The sequence below is a fragment of the Henckelia pumila genome, chromosome 3 (assembly GCF_033568475.1).
Source record: "Henckelia pumila isolate YLH828 chromosome 3, ASM3356847v2, whole genome shotgun sequence".
Lineage (NCBI taxonomy): Eukaryota > Viridiplantae > Streptophyta > Magnoliopsida > Lamiales > Gesneriaceae > Henckelia > Henckelia pumila.
Genome location: NC_133122.1, coordinates 144,175,784 through 144,197,664, shown reverse-complemented (window position 1 = coordinate 144,197,664; position 21,881 = coordinate 144,175,784). Strand labels below are relative to the sequence as shown.

Sequence of the window (21,881 nt, the reverse complement as noted above, 5' to 3'; positions counted from 1 at the left end):
AAATATAAAAACAATTTTACAAGATTTTGTTGGATTTTATAAAATGAAAAAAAAAAAAAAAAAAAGTTCAGAGGAATGGCATCTATGGACTATGCTTTTATTAATAATTTGAGTGGTTATCCCGATCAATTCAACCATTTTCCAAGTCATGATTACATCATTTATGCAATAATAATTTGCACTAATTACAAGGTTGAAATTTATATGAAATTATTGTCTATGTTTACTCGAAATTAATGATGATTTGTTCGTTAATAATAACCATTATCAAAATATTATATTTTTTTTTTGGGTTTTTACCTAAATTTCAATAAATTGAATGCTTTATATATATACGAGGAAGTCCAACAAATATAATAAATAGAATTTGTGTTATCTAATACAAAGAAGGGCTTATCAATTTCTTAATTTTACTGCAGTACCACGTATTTTTTATTTTTTATTTTTTGCTTAATAATTGTAAATTTTATACACGGATTTTCTTTTTTAAAAAAACTTTTAAACCACATCGATTTATTTAAATGCATCTAAATTGGCTTTATCAATTATTTAATTCTGATAACAATATTTGGCATAGTCCACTTCATTCAATGAAACACTTTTTTGTTTTTGGAAAAAACTTAATTCATCAATGAAGCTTAGAACGTAAGATAAACCGTCAGAAAAAAAAATAAAAGAAAAGAAGAAGAAAAAAGAACGTAAGATAAGAAAACATACAGCCATTAATAATAATAATAATAATAATAATAATAATTATTATTATTATTATTATTATTATTATTATCTTTTTACTGCCTTTCCGGCGTTTCCGCTTTACAACTAATCCTTTTAAATTAAATTAAGGGACACTTTTACAATTGAAGTCATTTTTTAAATGATAGTTAAAAAAAACGAACAAGGCCATTATGTTTCTAAATGTTTTTACAAAAAAAATGTAATTTGATATGTAGAAAAAGTAATTTAATCGCCAAAAAGTATTTTATGCATTATTGATTAATTTTATGTAGAAAAGGTATTTTTTAATGATAATAATAGTAATATAAAAAGGAACAAGACTCTATGTTTTTGCGTTTATCTATATATGCATTATGAAATAATTTTCTCTAATCAACAATACTTTTGTTTCTCCTCTCTAAAAATATAAGTATTTTAATCACCAAATTTTTTTTATATTATTTATTTATCAATCCGAAAGTTAAAAATATATATAATTTACTAAATATTAGAATACAAATCAATTCCAAGTCCGAAAATCCAAAGCTGTCCCACCTCACGCCTCCTCCATTTTTAACTTTAATATATATATATATATATGAGACTTGATATTTACATTTCATTTTTTTTTATTTACACTTCATTTGTGAATAAGTTTTCACTCCACTTTATACATGAGTGGAGTGTAAATAATACAAAATGGAGTGTAAATATCAACTCCCTATATTTTTTAACCTATACAGCCATTTGTGTGCTTAATTTTAATTATTTTTAAAAAAAAAATTATGAGAAAATTGTCTCTTTACATTTAACTAAATATATATATATATATATATATATATATATATATATATATCAAAAATTTCTGAAAGATCCGCACGCTCTTTCAATTAATTAAAAAAGTTATATAAATTTGGGATTTAAATAAAATTTAAATCTCAAAACTGAAATTAAATTAATTTAAAAACGATAATATTATTTATTTTAAATATATTGATTTTAACATTGAAAACAAAATTTAAAAAGTATTTAATGAGCAGATGATAGATGGATTAACACATATGAATTTATATCGAAGCGGGTGCCGGAAGTAAAAATAGCAACATGACATGTAAAATGGTCACAATTAAAGTAAAGCTGAGTGTGATCACAATTTGATTACGTCAACACACACTCACATTATGTAGACAATAGAATCACTCCAAGTCTCTAATTCAAATTTTTTTTTTTAGTAGTGAATTTTTTTAGCAGTGATTTTATTATAATAAGACCTAGAAATTCAAATTTTCTTTAAGATCACATCATTATTTGAAATTGTGTTTCAAATTTAACATAGACAAATTCGATATTTTGATTTCAGAATTAAAAGTACGAAATTTTTCGAAATTTCGTTCTAAATTTAAGAGATGAGGTGTCGAACTCCATTCAGATTTCAATTTACTTTATAAAAAGATTAATATTAATATTACACATTAGTATATATTACAATCTTATTTAAGGAAATCATGGGTACACGTACGCCATTATTGACTGCTAATTACAAGTTTCTTCCTTCATTCGTCACTGAAAAATCAACTTCTTCAAAAGACGGCAGCCAAAACCCATCTCCAATCACCCTTCGCACCGCCGCCTCTACGGACGCCGCCCGCCGTCGTGGCCGTTTCTGCGTCAAATTTCCACCTGGAGAAGCATCTGTACTTGATATTTTGATTTACGACATGTGGGAGGAGATTTTGAGGGTCGGTGATGGGATTTCTGCGTAAGAGGGAGGATTACAAGAATTATTATATTTGAATGAACTGGGAGAATTTGCGGAAGCGATGAGGGTTCTGCCGTTTTTGTTCTTGATTTTCTTCTCTAGTCTGAATGGTAACTACTTGTTTCTCTTCATCACTCTGTATTTTTTTTCGTTGGGTTGCGTGATTTCTGGGATCTTTGTGTCAATTACTATTTATTCTGAGTTGGGTTTCTCTCTTGGATCACTTTTTCAAGAAAGATGGTTAATTTATGTTTTACGCGACAGGAATTGTTAATTCTGCTTATAATTTTGAATTTTGAATTTTTAAATCTTGTATTCTGGCATCCACCAGTACTGCTACATGGTCGCACGTATATGTACATAAATTTTTCCTTAAAATTAGTTTGCAAAGTATATGGTGCCAACTGTCTTCAAGACTGTTGATTGGCCGCACACCTACAGGGATGAAATACCGATGTAACTATAAACTTTTATGCGTAGATTATGGTGTAGTTAGTCACAAGACCATGTACATATGCAAAATTTGCGCCATTTCGTTTTAAAATGCCTTTTTTCAAGCTCTTCAATACTTCATATATTCACTTTATTCTTTCAGAAAAATCAACGGCAACAGCATTCACTGGAACCTATGGAATAAACTATGGTAGAATAGCAGACAATATCCCTTCACCCGACCAAGTGGTTTCGCTACTTAGAGCTGCAAAGATCAAGAATGTCAGAATATACGATGCAGATCATAGTGTTCTAAATGCGTTTAAAGATACCGGGCTTGAGTTGGTAATAGGACTTCCAAATGGATTTGTGAAAGATATGAGTGCTCATGCTGATCATGCTCTAACTTGGGTCAAAGACAATGTTATGGCATTCCTACCCGAAACACACATTGTCGGGATTGCGATTGGGAATGAAGTTTTGGGAAACGATAATGACCTTTCTGGATCTTTATTAGGTGCTGCCAAAAATATATACAATGCCACTAAGAGTCTTGGAATAGACGACGTGATTCAGATTTCTACTGCTCATTCTCAGGCTGTTTTTGTGAATTCGTATCCTCCCTCTTCGTGTACTTTTAAAGAGAGTGTTGTACAGTTTATGAAACCTCTTTTGGAGTTTTTCTCTCAGATAGGCTCTCCGTTCTGTTTAAATGCTTACCCCTTCTTGGCTTATACTTATAATCCGGATACGATCGACATAAATTATGCTCTATTTCAGGCAACAGAGGGAATATATGATGAAAAAACGAAGCTTCACTATGACAACATGCTTGATGCGCAGGTTGATTCTGCTTATGTTGCTTTAGAGGATGCAGGGTTCAAAAAAATGGAAGTTATAATCACGGAGACTGGTTGGGCTTCGCATGGTGATCAAAACGAACCTGCTGCTACACAAAGCAATGCAAGGACCTACAATTATAACTTACGTAAGAGGCTTGCCAAGAGGAAAGGAACTCCATTTAGACCAAAAAGGATGCTGAAAGCATACATATTTGCATTATTTAATGAGGATTCGAAACAAGGGGCCGGTTCTGAGAAGTATTATGGGCTGTTTAAAGCTGATGGGAGTATCTCTTATGATATTGGGTTTCCTGGACTTAAGTCTTCGTCTGCTGTTTCTTCTCGATTGTCCTTCAAGGTGTTGTATCTACTTATATTTTCCACCTAAAATATTGTCGATTTCTTGTGCAGTGTGATTCTTGCAAAACCAATTTATTGATATGTTCATACTGCATAGAAATACTTGGTATTCATGGTGAGCCATTGCATGGATAATTTTACTAGTGTACAGCAGATAGAATGCTTTCTAGTTTGATGTTGCCTTGCTAGATTTGGTGTTCAATTCACGTTGTGTTATTATTCAATTGATAGAAGTCCGCATATATTTGAACAATAAAAGTTTATATGGTTACAAATTCCATGTAAAATCCATAAATTTTGCCTATTGATGACAATCGTAATCAGGGATTCTGGTAGGTGAGTTGAAACAGGTTTGTTAAGATTTATGTAGCTTTGAATTCTAGACTTGCTACTTTTGTTCTAGTTTTGTTTGTTCTATGACCCTTCTGATCACATTTCCACTTTGTGTTTGTTTCAATCCTTCAGGAGTTTCGTGCCGGAAAGTTGTTCGAATCATATTCCTCCATCTCTGCTATCACTTTGACATTAATACTTCTGCTTCTGAGATTATGACTTCGATTTCTCGGGCAGTTTCTAAATATCTTTTACTTCTCTAGGGTGATGGCTACATTGTCTGTATACGCATTATAATCTGCTGATCATTTTAATTATCTCAGCAGTACTTATTTGATATTTGAAATAAGTCGTTGGTTTATGTTTCTGGTGTTCTTTGCCTGGCTAATTTCATCTTCTCACTTTGATCTTGTCAAAATTACATCTTCTCTGGATTTCTGTTACGGATTAGGAAATGATTCATTTCCTAACATATCTCGTGCTGATGAATTTAACTTGGAAAGATTCCAAGGGTGCTTCATATGACTTCTAACTATATAGCCCTCCATTATATACTCGATTATTCTTTATCCGAGTGAATCTTTTTTGAATTGCACGGTTTCTATTGCAACCTACGCATGCAAGAGCACTGAATCCATATTTCTAGCTATGTTTTTGTAGCCCACTCGACATTGTTTCCTTTAGCGTAATGGAACTCGCATGTTAGAAAGTGTTGTAGGCGGTGACGGAGCGAGTAGTTCGCACGTAGAACTTGCCTTGTGGTGGAGCAGCATCTGCCTTTTGGGAAGTGCTAGTTGTGAGTGGGCGTGACTGTCCTGACTCTCGCGTGCTTACTTTTAAAAACTGAGTCAGAAACACGTATTATTGTCCATTCCATTGATCATGTTTTCGGGTCCTTGATACCAATTGTAACTGGACCAAAGGTTGGCGATTCAACACTAGGAGATCCTCACTAAAGCTTAATACATCATCACTAGCTTCCTCAAAAAAATCTGGGTGTTCAAGTCCTGTTCAGGGCTAGCTTTGCCGGCTCAATCTTCCTGCTCGTGCCGGCTTTCCGTTTACCTAAAAGGAACTAACCCATGGGAGATTAGAGGATTATTTGGCTTAACCTGAATGATAGGTAGGGGTTAGTAGGGGTGCCAACAAACTGAATGAAGTCAAATGTTAGTCGTTTTCAAAATTTGAGCTCAAGCTTGGATTTTTTTCTTTCCTAAAAGAAAAAAATAACTTTTACTAACTAAAAACATGTGGTCCTACACTTAATATCATATACATATTTTAACAAACTAACGTCGTTTTCATATTTAACCAAGACTATTTATCTACTTTGATATGTAACGTCTCGACCAAAATGTTTCGAATTTACGACCATCTTCTTGAAGCCAAATTTCAAATGCATTTCGAGTGGGAATCAATCTCCAAAACTTCCCACCCACTACATGCTAGTAGCGGGGGTTTTGGTTGGCTAATAAGACAAGGTTTGGCGGAAGATGAAGTGGCATTAAATGAGGCCACATGCCAATCAATTCAAAAGGATGTCTTCCCCCGAGGCATGAATTTTTGCAAGGGACCACTGCCTGCCTCTCTCCAGGGAAATTTTTTTGGACAGTCTCAAGTCCTTAATGTGTAACCGATGTTGGTGTTAATGATCCTATCAAATATCACATCCATTGAATTCAACCTGCATATGACCCCTATTGTATGTATCCTGCTTCCCTTTTGTACATTCCACTGATTTAATATATCCCTCCAAAGTCATTATGTATATTTATTTCTCATTAATGTTGTGTTAATGTTAGTTGACAAATTCTTTAAAAAAAAAAAATGTTAGTTGACAAGGGCTTTGAGAGATGGGAAGAAATCAAAGGACTCAATTAGTTAATGGATGGAAAGGCCATGCCCCGGAAGCTTAAAAGATATGGTACATCACATATAAGTTGTACACCATTGTTTCCACAAACTTGGCATTGATCACATGGCATTGCACGAACTTGAATTATTATGAATTATTATTATAAAGCATACGGTACGATCCAAACGACGAAAAATAATGATTCGGTATGATCACCAACACGCATAATCTATGGCAACTATCTTTACATTTACATGATGTTTGCAGAAGATGTTGGCAAACTTCGGTTGTCATTGTGAGTGGAATCTCGTCATAGCGTTTTCTTTTTTTTGGTCTCCAGTGTATCATGCCGTTTATGAAAGCAGACGCAGTATTGAGTAACATGGAAGAGTCGATGCTACCCCACCCGGGTAGTGCCCGGGTGGGGTAGCAACGGCCCAGATCTTGTTGCAGGTCAAACCTGCAAATGATTTGACCTGCAAACAAGATCCAGGCCGTTGATCTGACTACCCTGATGCCAGCATCGACTCTTTCGGAGTAACATAATGTAAAAGTAGAATGAAATTATCCCTCTTGGAGCTAAGAACTTCGAGATTGTAGGTGTCAGCGGTACACATACCTCGAGCTGATTTATCACATGCAACCATGTACTTATACAGCTTGTTCAACGCTACCGTTCAGGTAGAGCCCATCTCATCACAAAAAAAAAAAATAAATAAATAAAATAAAATTTGATCTATCCTTTCCATGGGAAAGTCTATGCTGACGTGGCAGAGTATGATTGGTTAAACTCAGTGGGCCCCACATACTCTGCCACGTCACCCCAAGGGCATAGACTTTCCCCCTTTCCACACTATCCGAAGTGTAGCATCGAAGTTCCTGCATGTACAAAGGCATGGCGAGCTTGATATGTTCATCAATAATGGTTATTAATTTCTGGATGGACTAAAAACTGTTCATATTCCTAATACGGACGAAATCAGGCGTTCAGGCCCCTCGTTCACGAGTTATATCTAGTTTATAGCTTGAAGAATGAGTCACAAAAAGGGCTCGACAAAAAACTATAGTGCATTCGCAATATTTCCTTTTTTCTCTCGAAAAAATAATTATGCCGCATAAAATGAAGCAATTGTCTACAATCCTGGTCTTTTCATTCGACCATCAAACTGGTTAGTAATATAATCCTGTGACCAGAAACATAGCTCGTGGTCTGCATCTCCACTAACGGGTAGCTTGCGCTTTCTAGAAACTTTTTCCCCCTTGGGATTTTCAATCTCGTGATTCCGATTACCACTACTTTGCACAGATGGATCATAAGCCGAGGCGGATTCTACAGGAAAGAAATGGAACTCCTTGAAGTCGGGCCGGACTTCGCCCTGAGAAACTCTACAAACACTACCATCGGTTCCACAACCAGGAAACTTTTCCCTGCTCGAGTTTGACCCTGAAAACTGACCCAATGTCAAGGACAAGTCACACCCTATTTGAGGTTCCTTTCCCTTGTTGTCCTTTGGATCTGACTGCAAACTTCCTCCGGTAATGCCTGAATCTTCAGCATAAGGGAACAGATTTTGCAAGCTTCCGATTTCAGCAGGTTTAGCAACCGAAGAAAAAATAGGAACACCAAAGATTATAGCATCAGATTTTTTCGGTTCTTGGAAGACCAACTGAGAAGCTTCTGGTTTGAAGTCAAGATAGCACAAGGGATATACAGAACCGAAGTTGACCACATTTTTAGATCCCAATTCACTACACCAATTATTCCCAATACCGGGAAGTTTTTGGCACGAAGAAGCAATGCCTTTGTTAGTATCTAAAGTTAGACACTTGTTAGACTCTGAAACTAAACGTGGAGAATCTACATTAGGCGGTTTCTTGAACATTGGGATATTGGCTGTTTGTGGAGGTATATGTATAGAATGGTGCTCGGTGGTATTCTCATTCGAAACATTTGGAGACAAGTCAAATGATTCTTGATTTCTTGCTCGGAGGTAAGGTCTCGGGTTATTGTTCCTTTGGCTTCTCGACGCTCTTACTGGAACACATCCCAAATTAAGTGCAGCTGAACACACAGTTCATTTTATATCAGAACACATTACTGTCCCACTTTAAAATAATTCAAATAACCATTTAAAATAGCAATAATCCAGAATTCAAACAAACAAACAAACAAGCAAAACTCTATCAGAATCGACTGTGACTAAAAGCCAAATATGTTCATAGGAAAGGAAAAAGATGAGCACCTTCAACGCAAGGAGGCAAGAGCCCTCCAGTCTCTGTACTCTCTTCTTTCCTAATGATCGTATCAATAGCTTCATTAGCCCGGTCCCAGAGCGTCTCAAGATTAGAATACTCAGCCTAGAACATCATATGAACACAGGTGAGAACCACAATTTGAACACCAATTTCCAAAACAAAAAAAATCCAAGTCAACCCGCATTAAATCAAAAGAAAAACTAAATAACGGAACCTCGGAATTGGCTTTTGAGTACATAATTTCCTCTGATTTCAAGACCACAATAGGCAGCTTCTCCAGCCATTCTCTATTTTTCTTGGTTGCACCACAATGATTTTCATGCACAAGCCTGCTAAAAAAAAACAGGGAAATAAATTTTTTCTAAAAAAAATTACCTCAACAAACAAGAAAATCAAGCCAAGCAGAATAAAACCCAGAACCTGAAAATCTGTTGGATAATCAATCCTCTCAAGGGTTGGTGTCTGTCGCTATGCCAAGCCCTTTTCACGCACTCATACGGTCTTGGACCAGGCCTAGGCATCTCCTCCCTGTGAAACACAGCCCCGAACACTTGGCGTGCAAGTAAAATGCCGAAATAGTCGAATCTACTGAACAAAGAAAAGAGTTTTTGCAAGGCTGTGAAAGCTAATAGGGAACGAATCTAGCTCTAACTTAAGCTCTCTCTACTGTCGATCTCTCTAAAAATCTCCAAGCCGTACTTGTGGAGAGGAAGAAGAGACTGTATTCTGCTTTTTAGCATTTCTTTTGTTGTGGTTTGGGTACAGTTCATTATTTGTCTGAGAACAGGGAGGGCAGGGGAAGCGGGGTGGGGGTGGGGGTGGGAGCTAGCAATTAATTTTTTTAAAAAAATATATTTAAATTATTATTTATGATTAACAAAGTATATTTAATTATTTTTAGAGTTTCTATTTTTACTAGAAATATATTGTTATTGCTAAAAAAATAGATTGTTATAATAATTTTTATTGTACAAAAAATATCTGTTTTTCATATATTAAAATGATTAAATTAGTTATTTTAAGGAGTTTTTGTGTATTATTAGATAGTATAGATATTATGATATGTTTCATTTTGAGAGGGAAAAAACAAAAGAAACAAAAAAAAAAACTAACATGATTGAATAATGAATTTAATTTATATAAATCAAATTATTTAAATTTATTTACTAGTCCTTGGTCGTTCTTAACAAATCTTAATATTTTTTTTAAGGTCACATGCCATGTGAAGCTTCTCAATATTCAATTTATACTTGTTACGGACTACTTGGTATAGTGATAGAAATATAATTTTACTTAACATAGAATAATTCCATACCATTTCATTTTTTATTTCCTAATCTTAAAGATACAATACCAAATCATAGGTTCCCATTTTAATTCTGATTTTGGAATCGACTTATTTCGATTTTGGTTTTGAATCGACATCTAGCTAGTTTTTGGTTTCAAGTTATCATTCAAACAAATCGTTTTCGGTTTTGGTTTTGAATCGAAATCTATCGAGTTTTTTGTTTCAAGTTATCACTCAAACAATCACGGTTGTAAAGAAGAAACAGTGGCTGGGTAAATAGATTCAGGAGTTCATTTTACTTGCAATATATCTTTCTTTTTTTTTGCATGAATATCCATGAAGCACGAAAGATGAGATATTTGCTCCAACATTTCATTTATCCAAGGCCAATGTTATAGGGACGGATCCAAGAATTAGAGTTGGGGTGGGCTTGAATTTAATGTGATAAATTATAGATTATTACAAGAAAATGTAATATATATATAACAAAAATATCATTACATTATACTATTAAAAAAATAGAAAATTTATTTTTGAGCTCATATGTTTGTCTTTTTGTGATTTTGGTCATCTATGTTGTCATATTGCAATTTTAGTCTGTCAGCTTTGCTTTTTGCAATTTTAGTTCTTTTTCGAATTTACAATGACTTGAAAACAATGCAGTGTTGATGTGTATAGTGTCACATCAGCACTTCCCATAAAAATAGACCAGAATTGCCAAAAAAATAAAAAAAAATTGAGAAAAAAATGAAATTTGATAACATGAGGTTATGCGCTAGAATTAAGATGATGAAATGGGCTTCGGGTGTGGAAAATGTGAGTTTTAGTGGACTAAGTAAAAAACATACATAGAATTAAAATGATGGGCTGAGCTTTGTGTGTGAAAAATGTGAGTTTTAGTGGACTAAATAAAAAACATACATAGTTAATAACAAAAATTTGGGGTGGACTACAGCCTATGACTGACCTAAACTAGATCCGTCCTTGAATGCTACGTACCACTCTTATTTTGCAAATTATGCTAGTTAACTAAATCGTATCAGACAAACATCGTGAGATACACAAGTTGAACTTGTGACAATTTGGTCGCATGTTTACTTATTTTATCTAACTTATTTCGATTAATAAGACGTACTAACAGTTCTTGAAGGATACAAGTTTACACTAATAATGACACCTCGTTTGGACAGAATTCATCCATCCTTGAAGCTTAGTCGATATCTACAATTTATTTTATGATCAATATTTACTAAACCATGTCTTAATCGAGAAATTTTGGAGTTGTTATGTCTCAATAACTTAAAGATTATGTCGAAATGCTATCAACTCTAAAAGAAATTTTTTTTAAAAAAAAAGTAACATCATATGGAGATAGATATTTTGGACCCAAAGTTTAAAATAATAATAATAATAATAAATAATAAATAAAAAACTACCCCCAAATCTGTCCTTTTTTTGCCCTAATTTCTTCAATGCCACGTGGTAGGTCATATGATTGGTTCGAAACGAATTGCAAAACCCCACCCTCACAAAATTTATACAAAAGCAACTTTTGCAATGTAATACAATGCATACACACAATATAAGGCTGTGGGCCACAAAACTATGTAAGAATAAAAGATTTTAGGTTAATGTGCTTTGGGGTTTTGTCTAGGGATGGCAACGGGTCTCGGGTTCGGGCAAATCCGAGACCCGCCCAGCCAACCCGTGGCTCGTCCCGCCCCGCGAACCCGGCGGATCCAATTCAGGTTAGATCCGTTGGATCCGTCAAATTAAACATAATTTAAATTTTATTAAATAAAAAATAAAATAAGTTAAAAAATTAACAAATCATCATTAAATTTATTTTTTAAATTTATATTAATAATATTTAGGACAAAAAAATATTTCTACAAGTTAAAATATATCATTTTTTTATTTAATTAATAATTAATGACAAAAAAAATCATAATAATATATTTTCATATTAAAAATATCATAATATATTAAAATTATTTAAATCCAAAAATATTATAAACTCGAATTAGAGATAAAATATTGATTATGTAATATAAATAATATAATTATATATTATTAATATATATATACATATATATTTTATATTTATATTTAATATATATTTTTGGCGGGGCGGGTTCGGCCAGCCCCGAGACCCGCCCCGAACCCACATATGGATCTGCTTGGCCGGGTCTAAACCCGCCCCGCCGGGCCGGGTTCAATGCGGGGTCGGGTTTAGACCCGACCCATTGTCATGTCTAGTTTTGTCTATGCTACGCCCGAATGAGAATCTAACGGCCCATGTTTTTTGGGATTTGATATGATCTCATTTCAAATGAGATTATATTAAATCCCAAAAAATATGGGCCCTTGGATGCAGCACATGTGCACTGTTTATGTGCTAGCATAGACAAAACCATGTTTTTGTGGGGGAACCAACTCATCCTCTTTTACCCGGACTCTTTTAATAATAAATTAATTAATAAATAATTTATATAGTTAAAACTTTGATATTTTTTATTCTCAGTCAACGGTGCCACACGCAGCCTATATGGTACACTTTATCACATCTATTATGAATCAAAATTTTAGGTTTTTACGATTTTTCCGATCCAAAAATAGTTGCGTGTGTGGAATAATATACGATCAAACAAATTGAATTGATGAGAGGGTGAAATGACGGCGTGAATGTCATTTAATTAAGAGCTGATTATTTAATGTTTTTGTAAGGGGGAGCATTTTAAAATTATTCAATGTCTATGCTACAATATAAGTACCATGATACATATAAATCGTATCCATTTATGGACTTTGGTGGCTTGCATCTGTCTACAATGAGGACCACCAAGAATCAAATTTCAAAAGTCCCAATTTGTGGGCTTATCTCAAGAATAATTTAATTTCCAAAGACATATAATTATAGAGAAATTAGTTGAGAAGTAATTCCATGTGTGAATGAATTATAATTATAATTATATTATTAAGATATTATTAAAGTTTGCCAGTCAATGAATTATAATTATATTATATTGATATATTATTAAAGTTCATGGATGACTCGCGAACTATGGACCAAAATAATTTGAACTCGAAATCAGATTAAAAGAAAGTTCGATCATGTTTAAGTTTGATCTTGATAATTTCTAAAATGAATTAAATATTTATTTAACTCGTTAAAAATATTTAAATTAATTACTCTATTCAATTAAAAAAATAGAATTTATCTCTTTAAGAAGAAAACATGAGACCCACTTATGAGAATGTTATTACAAGAAAATTGGGGGCAAAAAAAACAAAACAAAGATATATAGCCCAATTACTAGACCCAAACAAATATAGAACTCACAAGATCCAATTTGAAAAAAGAACATATCTCACCACCTCCTCCAATTTATTTTACCTCTGCAGTCCCTGGAGAAACTTTTACTCGTCCAAATCCAATTAGAAAAAAGAACATATCTCAAGATTCTCAACTCTCAAGTATTTTTTTTTTTTCTATTGCTATTTGTTTGTTTGGTTGTTTTTTTAAAAAAACAAAAAATCTCTTTCCAAAACATGTTTTTAAAACTATAAACTTAAACATCAAACGTAATTTCTATATTTAATCAATAGTTTAGATTGTATAAGCATATAGAAATCTAACAACTATGCATATATATATATATATATATATATATATATATATATATATATATATTATGATATTTACGTGATGGCAAACACTTGTATGCAACCGTTGCACGGGTCATATTCGTGTGACGGGTCTCTTATATGGGTTATCCATTAAAAAGTATTACATTTTATGTCAAAAGTATTACTTATTATTATAAATATGGATAGGGTTGACCCGTCTCACGAATGAGACCGTTGCACAGGAGTGTTACTCTTAGGTGATTGATTTGATTGTAGTATTATTTTTATATAACAATATATTTATCTTATAAATAGTTGTGTGTAGTTAAAAGGGCTAATTGCATTAATCTTCCCTGTGAAAAGTCTAATAATCATAAAATCCCCTAAAAAATATTAATAGGTTAATGCATCCCTCAGTTTTTTAAAATGTAGCACATTTCACCCCTATGTTATACAAACTCGGGCACATTTATACCCTCTCATAGGGGTTTTTATGCTAATTTTTTTAAAACATAGGGTCTAACATGCTATTAATTTTACACAGGATGTTTTATGTCTTTTAGACTTTTCACATGGGGTGTGGATACAATTAGCCCTAATTAAAATGATTGACAATTGAATTCTTACATCTTTTATTCTCCTTTTTCTTATATCCTATTCTCTCTTTTATCTAATTTTAATATTATTCTCCTTTCTCTTATATCATCTTTTCTCTTTTATCTAATTTTATATTAAATTTATAACAGTTGAACACGAATGCTCTTCGAGTAAAACTTAAATATAATTTTATTCTCGCCTTTATTTGAATGCTCTTGGAGAATCACAATATTTAAAATATTATATTGATGCTCTTCGAATAGCATAAATTTTATTTTGATGTTTCATACTTCTAGCTTTATATATATTAATGCTCCTGAAGTAGAACAATATGTAAATTTAATATTGATTGTTGATGTTATCGAAGTAGAACAAATTTTGTGTTTATATTGATTCTCTTGAAAAAATATATTTTTAAGTTTATGTTGATGCTCCTGATCAAATAGCATAACATGTTTTTACATTGATAATCTTGATAAATATATCAATATAATACAATAATTTAATATTTATCGATATTTTCAAAAAATATTGATCTAAGATCTAAAATTTATCACCATGAACAAAGACCATTGATTCAAGATCAAACTTATATCAATATTCCTGAAGAATTTTGATTAAATAATATTCAAGATTTTTCAATATTTTTAAAGTATATTAATTCAATGCAAATTATGAATATATATTATTTTTTTGATATATTTAAGTTATCTCATCATATCTTGAGTCTTGACATATTAATTGCTTATTATTTGCATTTTTTAATTTTTTGAGTTTAATAAGTTGTTAATATATTTTTATGTAAACACAAATATTTGATTTATTAATATCTATGGTAACATAGCAAGTTTATATATTTCCATATCCTACATGATACCATGTTTATATATATTTCATTTGTACAAGCTAATTCAAACAAAAATTTTCGAATAAAATCAATTACTATATTTGATCTAAAAATATTAATTATAAAAAACGATTATATATATCATTTTGGTTTTTGAGACAATTTTAGGCCTTTTGCTATCAAAATTACAATTTTCCCTGAGTGATGAAAATTTCTGAGAGATTGATTAAGACGTGGCTAGATCTATGACTTAGATAAATTAAATCAATATAATTATGTTAATATATTTACAAAAGATCGAAATTGCTTAACAAAATTGTTAACATGTATTATTTTTGAAAATTTTGTATGTCATTTAACTTATTTGTTTTTATGGATATATAGCTCATTAATCTTTTTATATGTTCACATCTTTGATAAAAATAATGATAATGAGTTATGTTATTTTAATGATCTTGATAATGCACTTGATAACAATTGATTTTTTTTCTACGTGAATGTGTGTCGTTGACCTGCAATATCTTATTTCCTATATGATTATTTTTTTCGAATTGTATAACCTTTTATTATCTTGATTTTGTTGTGTAAATTATATATCCAATCGTCGGAAAGTTCTATGCTGCCAGATTGGCTTTAAAAAAAGTTTAAGCTAAATTTTAATTTTAATTTTAATTTGCAAACATTAACCTATTTCATTATTATCGATTACTGATTATTAACGTATTGATCTATTTGTTTCTGCTTCCATATTCACTATATGATTCAAATTCCCGAGTTAAAATGAATTAAAATTAAAATATCGAGTATATTGAATAGACGGATTTGGATTTATTATCTAATGTGTAAAGTTCTAGGATATAAAGATAGAGATCAGCCGCATAAGTGTTAATATGTGGTATTCATGGTAGTACATTTAATACAAAAAATCTATCTAATGTATGATCATAAAATTATATTTTACCTTAACAATAAAACAAAAAAAAACATCATTATGATCTGCCCTGCATCACTACATAGAAAATATGTCTTAATCATAAATCAAACATTGATTGCGCCTCAAATCATAAATCAAACATTGAAATTTAAATTAATACTAAATTAAACAAGAAACACATTTCATAAATAATCACTAAAAGTACACATCATTCAAGTGTCTATCATCATCTTTAAACAAAAAAATAAGTTCCGACCAAACAACTTCTTAATAAACTATAACTTACGAACCAACTTCGCACGATACGACAACACAAGAAAATACAATATATAAGAGTACACTACAACCATAACTCAAATTAATATAAAACAACAGTGTGTTCCACAAAATCATCAAATCAAACATAAACCAACAATGCTTCCACTGAAACATATATATCTCCTTGAATGTCCGTGCTTGAGCCAATTTTTTTCCATAACCGTTTTCTCATGTGCAAGAGTAAAGATGGAGCATACGTTGCTTTCTTGATTATGGAAGCCCAATATTTTTTGTTATGTCGACGGTAACTTCTCAACACCTAAATAAAAATAAAATAATTTATATTGAGCTTAAAAGGATAAAATCGTGTATGAAAATTTTAATAAAATTAGAGAATAATAAATAATTTAGTATTATTAACTTCACAAAATTATCTACTAAATGTTACAAACAATAAGCATGATAACTCCCCATAAATAGTCGTTCAATATCCTTGATAATCTCAGGATGTCTGTCCGAGAAAAAGTGAACTCGTCGAATAGAGTGCATTGATATGAAAATATAATACTTCTCAGATGATAGTGGAGATACGTATCAAATAATCATGGTTTCTAATAAAATTTCAGTACATTGTTCTCAGGCTCACAAAAATATCCATCAAACTACATCCAATATAGATTGAAATCACAAAAACCTGTTTCTTTTACTTGTAGCAACCAAAAAAAGAAATATTACAAGAATCACTTCTAGATTTCATTATCAAGCTATTAAAAAAATTACATTCAATACAATAAGATCTAAATTGAAAAACATTCATTCATTCATATAACACATGACACATAAAAAATCAGTACACAATAACAAATTCAAGCAACTCATTTTTATTTTAATGATAAAAAATTATCAATATCTAAGTCATAATGCATCACTAAAACCATTATGATTCGAAATTAAATCGTTATAATCTAGAACAACAAAGGAATTTCAGCTGCTCTTTCTCAAAATTGCAGTAAATGAGATTCATTCTCACTCACAGACAGAAAAACCGGAGATTAACCAAAAATTTGTACAATTCACACGATGACACAAAAATTTAGTACAATTACTAAAACCATAACAAATCTCAAAGAATCGCTCAATTGAAAAGGATAAAAATAATTACAATACATCAAATACTGTAATGCAATTTTTTTGCTGCAAATTTTTAAAAACCTAAAATAGTACCTTAAATTTTTTGAAATAATGGTTCTTCAAAAAGATTTTCACGTTCCAAAAATAATTCACAACGATTAGCAACTTTCTTCAATCCGATTCGAAGCAGATCTGCAATATTGTGATCGGTGGATTAGTCGTTTACGATTGGTGTATAAATTTGAGGAGAATTTCAACAAGAATGAGGGAAAAATATATATTATTGTACATTGTCTTGTAAGTATTTTATTTTATTTTTAAAAAATAAGGGGTATTATTGGGTTTCAAAAGAATAAAGGCATTTTCGTATTTTGTGCTCAAATAGGGAGTTGAAACAAATATCAGAACTTTGTCAGAGAGTGAGAACAAATATTTGCTGACATGGGGACTGAAGGCAAAGACAAATTTGTTGATAGGGATTTATTGATCATTTATCCTAAGATCATTGGAAAATGAAATTAATTTATTTTATAAAATTTGTCATACTTGTTCACACGAACAATTAAGGACTCATTTATTTATTGTAAAAAAAAAAAAAAAAAACCTTATTGGCTGATAGTATTTTCCAGGAGCCCAATTAACGGGGATCACATTTTTTGCAACAACTGATCTTCTTGATTCAATAGTAGTTATCTTCACTGAATAGGACCTTTTACTCCTCCAGGTATTTCCGCTTTCCATGTCGTGCCCCACGATTGCTCCATTGGTATCTCTTTCGAATTTAATGGCAGTAGTTCTACTGCGCCAACGTCCCCATCTCCGTTAACATACTCCATTACAAATGCTAGGTAGTTGGGGTTTGATCCGAGCGTCGATTTTAAACATTATATTTGATTTATAGTTGCATGGAACCCTGAAACAAAATATATATTGAAAAAATATATGTAACTGTAACATAGATCTTCGCAGTGCCGTACCTATTATTTTTGGGGCCTTAGTCAAACTTAACAATAATTTTTTTCAACTTTTTAAAAATTATTAAAGAGAGTTTTTGAAAATTAAATATGCAAAATTTTATAGTTTTATTCATATAATATTCAAAAACTTTATAATGCCATTAAGTAATAAAACTAAAATATTATAAATAATCATTTAAATAATACTTTGTTGTTTTATCAGCAAAAACATTAATTATTTGACAATATACAAAACTCAAGAAAATTAATGCATTATTTGAAGAAATTTCTTATATTGTATCTAATCATGCTAACGAATAAAAAAAATATCACATACATTCCTAAAAAATTCAGAAAAATTAGAGAAAAAAATATAAAAATAACATGTAAGTCGATGAAATCCGAGAATTAATAATGAAAGAGAGTGGTAAAAGTTTTGAAACCCAAGAGTTGTTCTGTATTAATTATCATGTGATGTGATAGGAACTTCCGACAATATATTTTTTTTTTTTGGAAAAATCACGATATTTTAAAAAATTTTATTGCACACATTGACTAATAATAGTTTATGTATTTTTTTGGGCCCTCTCTTGAACCTGGGCCTGAGGCGGTGGACTCACTCGCCTCATGCCAGGTCCGGGCCTGGATCTTCGTGGCGTACACACACACATGTATACACACACATATATATACGTACCTTTGAAATTCAATATCGATTATACCAGCATTTCTCAATGTGTATTCTTGACCATGTTTTGCTAAGAGCCCAAAAGCTTTTTCGCCTAAATCAAAATGATATGGAACATCGTTGCAGGATCCAGGACACTCATCTGTGATGGTTAAAGTTATTGGAGATCCTGAACATGATGGATGTTTGTTGCATATTACCTTAAAATAACAACATTTTGTTATCATGGTGCTTAGTAGGAAGATATTGAATAATGTAAAGTGCTTTTTAGGGATTCTATAATCGCGTGTAACCAACTTCAGGTCGTTAAATTTAGCACCAACATTTATATTGAAAGAATTCTCAAACACCTGAATATGTTCTTGTTTCTTGCAGATATAATGTCATTATATGGCCCACTTGCCACATCGTTCGCAAATCCACAAGTGTAATGTGTAACCCAACGTGTAACACTCAGTGTATATGTAACATTACTCTTATTTTATTTACGGAAAAATTGCATATATCACCCATGTGAAATCTCGAGTTTGCTAATAACTCCATATGAAATTTTTTTAAGCTAATAAGCTTCTGTGATTTGAAATTTGTAGCATACACACCCTTTCCAGTTAAAAATTGATAAAAATACACTTACTTAAATAAATAATTAAATTAATTTTATTTTATAATTATATATTTAATTGAGTAAAATAATCAAATTTTATTTAAATAACTATGAAAATTATATATAATTATTTTATCCTAATATTTTTCATACACGAAATATATTTTAATATTAAATTGTATTATAACATTAAGGTCCCGTTTGGATTTGGTAGACATTTTTAAAAAAAATCACTTTTTTAAACTATAATTTTTGGCTTTTGAAAAAGCTCTAATTTTGACTTTAAAAAGTGCTTATTTAAGCACTTTTTTTGTCAACCAAACACTTTATTAAATAAAAAGCACTTAAAAAAGTGCTTTTTTGGCCTGGCTTTTGAAACCAAACGGGGCTAAGGGCATTTTAGTCATTTTTTAGCCAGAAGGGGGTGTATGCTACAGATTTAGAATCATAAGGGGCTTCTAGCTCAAAATTTTTTATAGGGGGTTATCAGCAAACACTCGATTTTACAGGGGTGATATATGCAATTTTCCCTTTTATTTACTTATGTGATGTACATTTATAGCTAAATAAAATCAAGGTTTATTACCACTTCTTGATCCTGTAGGGCTCCCTACCATGTAGCCACAGCCGGTGTGAAACCATTAGGTGTAGAAGAGTTCAATGATTTGGAATGTAGGCTAAGACAATGTTGGGATATAGACATTAAAATTACCCCAAATAACGTAATTAGAAAACAACGATTGATGAACATGATGCTAAACTATATTAGAACAAAAATGGTGCTAAACTGTACAAGAACCAAACTTTTTAAAAGTGCAAAAATGTAATCATAAAACGATGCATGCAGGTCACTAGTGTCGTGGTAATTGTTGCTTCATGATCACAAGCATTTTATATTGTTGAAATCATAACACTTACCTTGTATATATCATTGAAATAATAACATTCACCTTGTATATAATTGAAATCATATCACAATTACCTTGGATATCAAAATGTTATGATAGCTTCTTACTCTTTATTAAACAAAACCAATGATTGTGAACATATATATATATATATATATATATAGTTTCTTTCAAGTGCCCACCTATCATGTCCACTATCATGCCCACCAATGATGTGTCACTATTCTATTGGATGTGATAAAGATGTGGTCCAATAGAATAGTGTCACATCATTGATGGGCATGGTAGTGGGCATGATAGGTGGGCACATGAAAGAAATTATATATATATATATATATATATATATATATATAACACTCAGATGCACGGACTGCGTGCTTGTATAATGAAAATAAAAAAATGATGAAATAAAAAAATATGAAAATGACATTTACATGTAAATATCCACAAAAAGAATATAATATTCCGTAATTAAAGAGCTATGATAAAAAGGAATATTAAATTAATTAATGGTAAATTTGACATTGTGATGATAATCACGACACTAAAAAGTTTCTATTTTAATAATATAATATAGATATGCGCCCCCATTAAATGTCATTTTGGAGAAAAATGGGTAAATTTACAAAGATAAAAAGAATCCTAGCACCTAAAAATTCTTCTAAGAAAATGACATGTTTATATATTTTTTATTAATATTTTTAAAATGCGTTATGTTCGAAAAAAATTTATTTTGTTTGGGTGATCTTTTTAAAAGAGTTATTTGCATCAACCACCCTGTGAAATATTAAAAATGCATACTTCTTTTCTGTGAAATTTTAATAGGCATCTTCAACCCTGTCCTTTTAAAAAATTAGCAAACTCGCCCTTCAGATGAGTTATTGTTGCGCACGCGCCACTCATGCGATTGGACAAAAATTTTGATATTTTTTTTGCACCAAATACCCCTGTAAAAAATTAAAAATGCATATTTGACCAATGTGAAAATAATTTTTAAATCTATTCAACCCATAATACACATTTTTTATTAAAATCTAATTATAAAATATTTAGCAAACATTTTTCGTTTTATTAATTTTATTTTTAATTTTTAATTTATTATGATTATATAATTGTTTTCTAAAAAAATATTATTATTTTATCTTGTTATCATTATTTTATTAAACTTTCTTCTTGTTTTCAACTTCTCCATTAAAAATGTATTCATAAACGAGATTTAAATACCTAAAAGTATCAAAATATTAAATCAAAATGATAAGTACCAAATATTTTTAAATTTATTTATTTTTATTTTAAATTTTAAATTTATAATTAATTTATTTTAAAAAAATTTATTACTTTATCTCGTTATCATTATTTTATCAAATCACTTCGTGTTTTCAACTTCTTCATTAAACATGATTCATAAATAAGGATTTAAATATCTAAAAATATCAAAATATTGAATCAAATGATAAGTTCATGAATGTTACTTTTTCGATTTAGAATT

General features: G+C 30.9%; 2 protein-coding genes across 2 annotated transcripts; one reads left to right on the top strand and one right to left on the bottom strand.

Moving 5' to 3' along the window:
- The first annotated feature begins 2,233 nt into the window (after nt 1-2,233).
- Nucleotides 2,234-4,813, top strand: LOC140890594 (glucan endo-1,3-beta-glucosidase 11). The gene is made up of 3 exons (XM_073298498.1): nt 2,234-2,583; nt 3,069-4,105; nt 4,573-4,813. The coding sequence occupies exons 1-3, from the start codon at nt 2,535-2,537 to the stop codon at nt 4,657-4,659; spliced, it is 1,173 nt and encodes a 390-aa protein (XP_073154599.1). The 5' UTR covers nt 2,234-2,534; the 3' UTR covers nt 4,660-4,813.
- Nucleotides 4,814-6,991: 2,178 nt separating this feature from the next.
- LOC140892243 (uncharacterized) lies at nt 6,992-9,343 on the bottom strand. The gene is made up of 4 exons (XM_073301067.1): nt 8,972-9,343; nt 8,766-8,880; nt 8,539-8,653; nt 6,992-8,357 (listed from the first exon to the last, which is right to left on the bottom strand). The coding sequence occupies exons 1-4, from the start codon at nt 9,070-9,072 to the stop codon at nt 7,429-7,431; spliced, it is 1,260 nt and encodes a 419-aa protein (XP_073157168.1). The 5' UTR covers nt 9,073-9,343; the 3' UTR covers nt 6,992-7,428.
- Nucleotides 9,344-21,881: the final 12,538 nt, after the last annotated feature.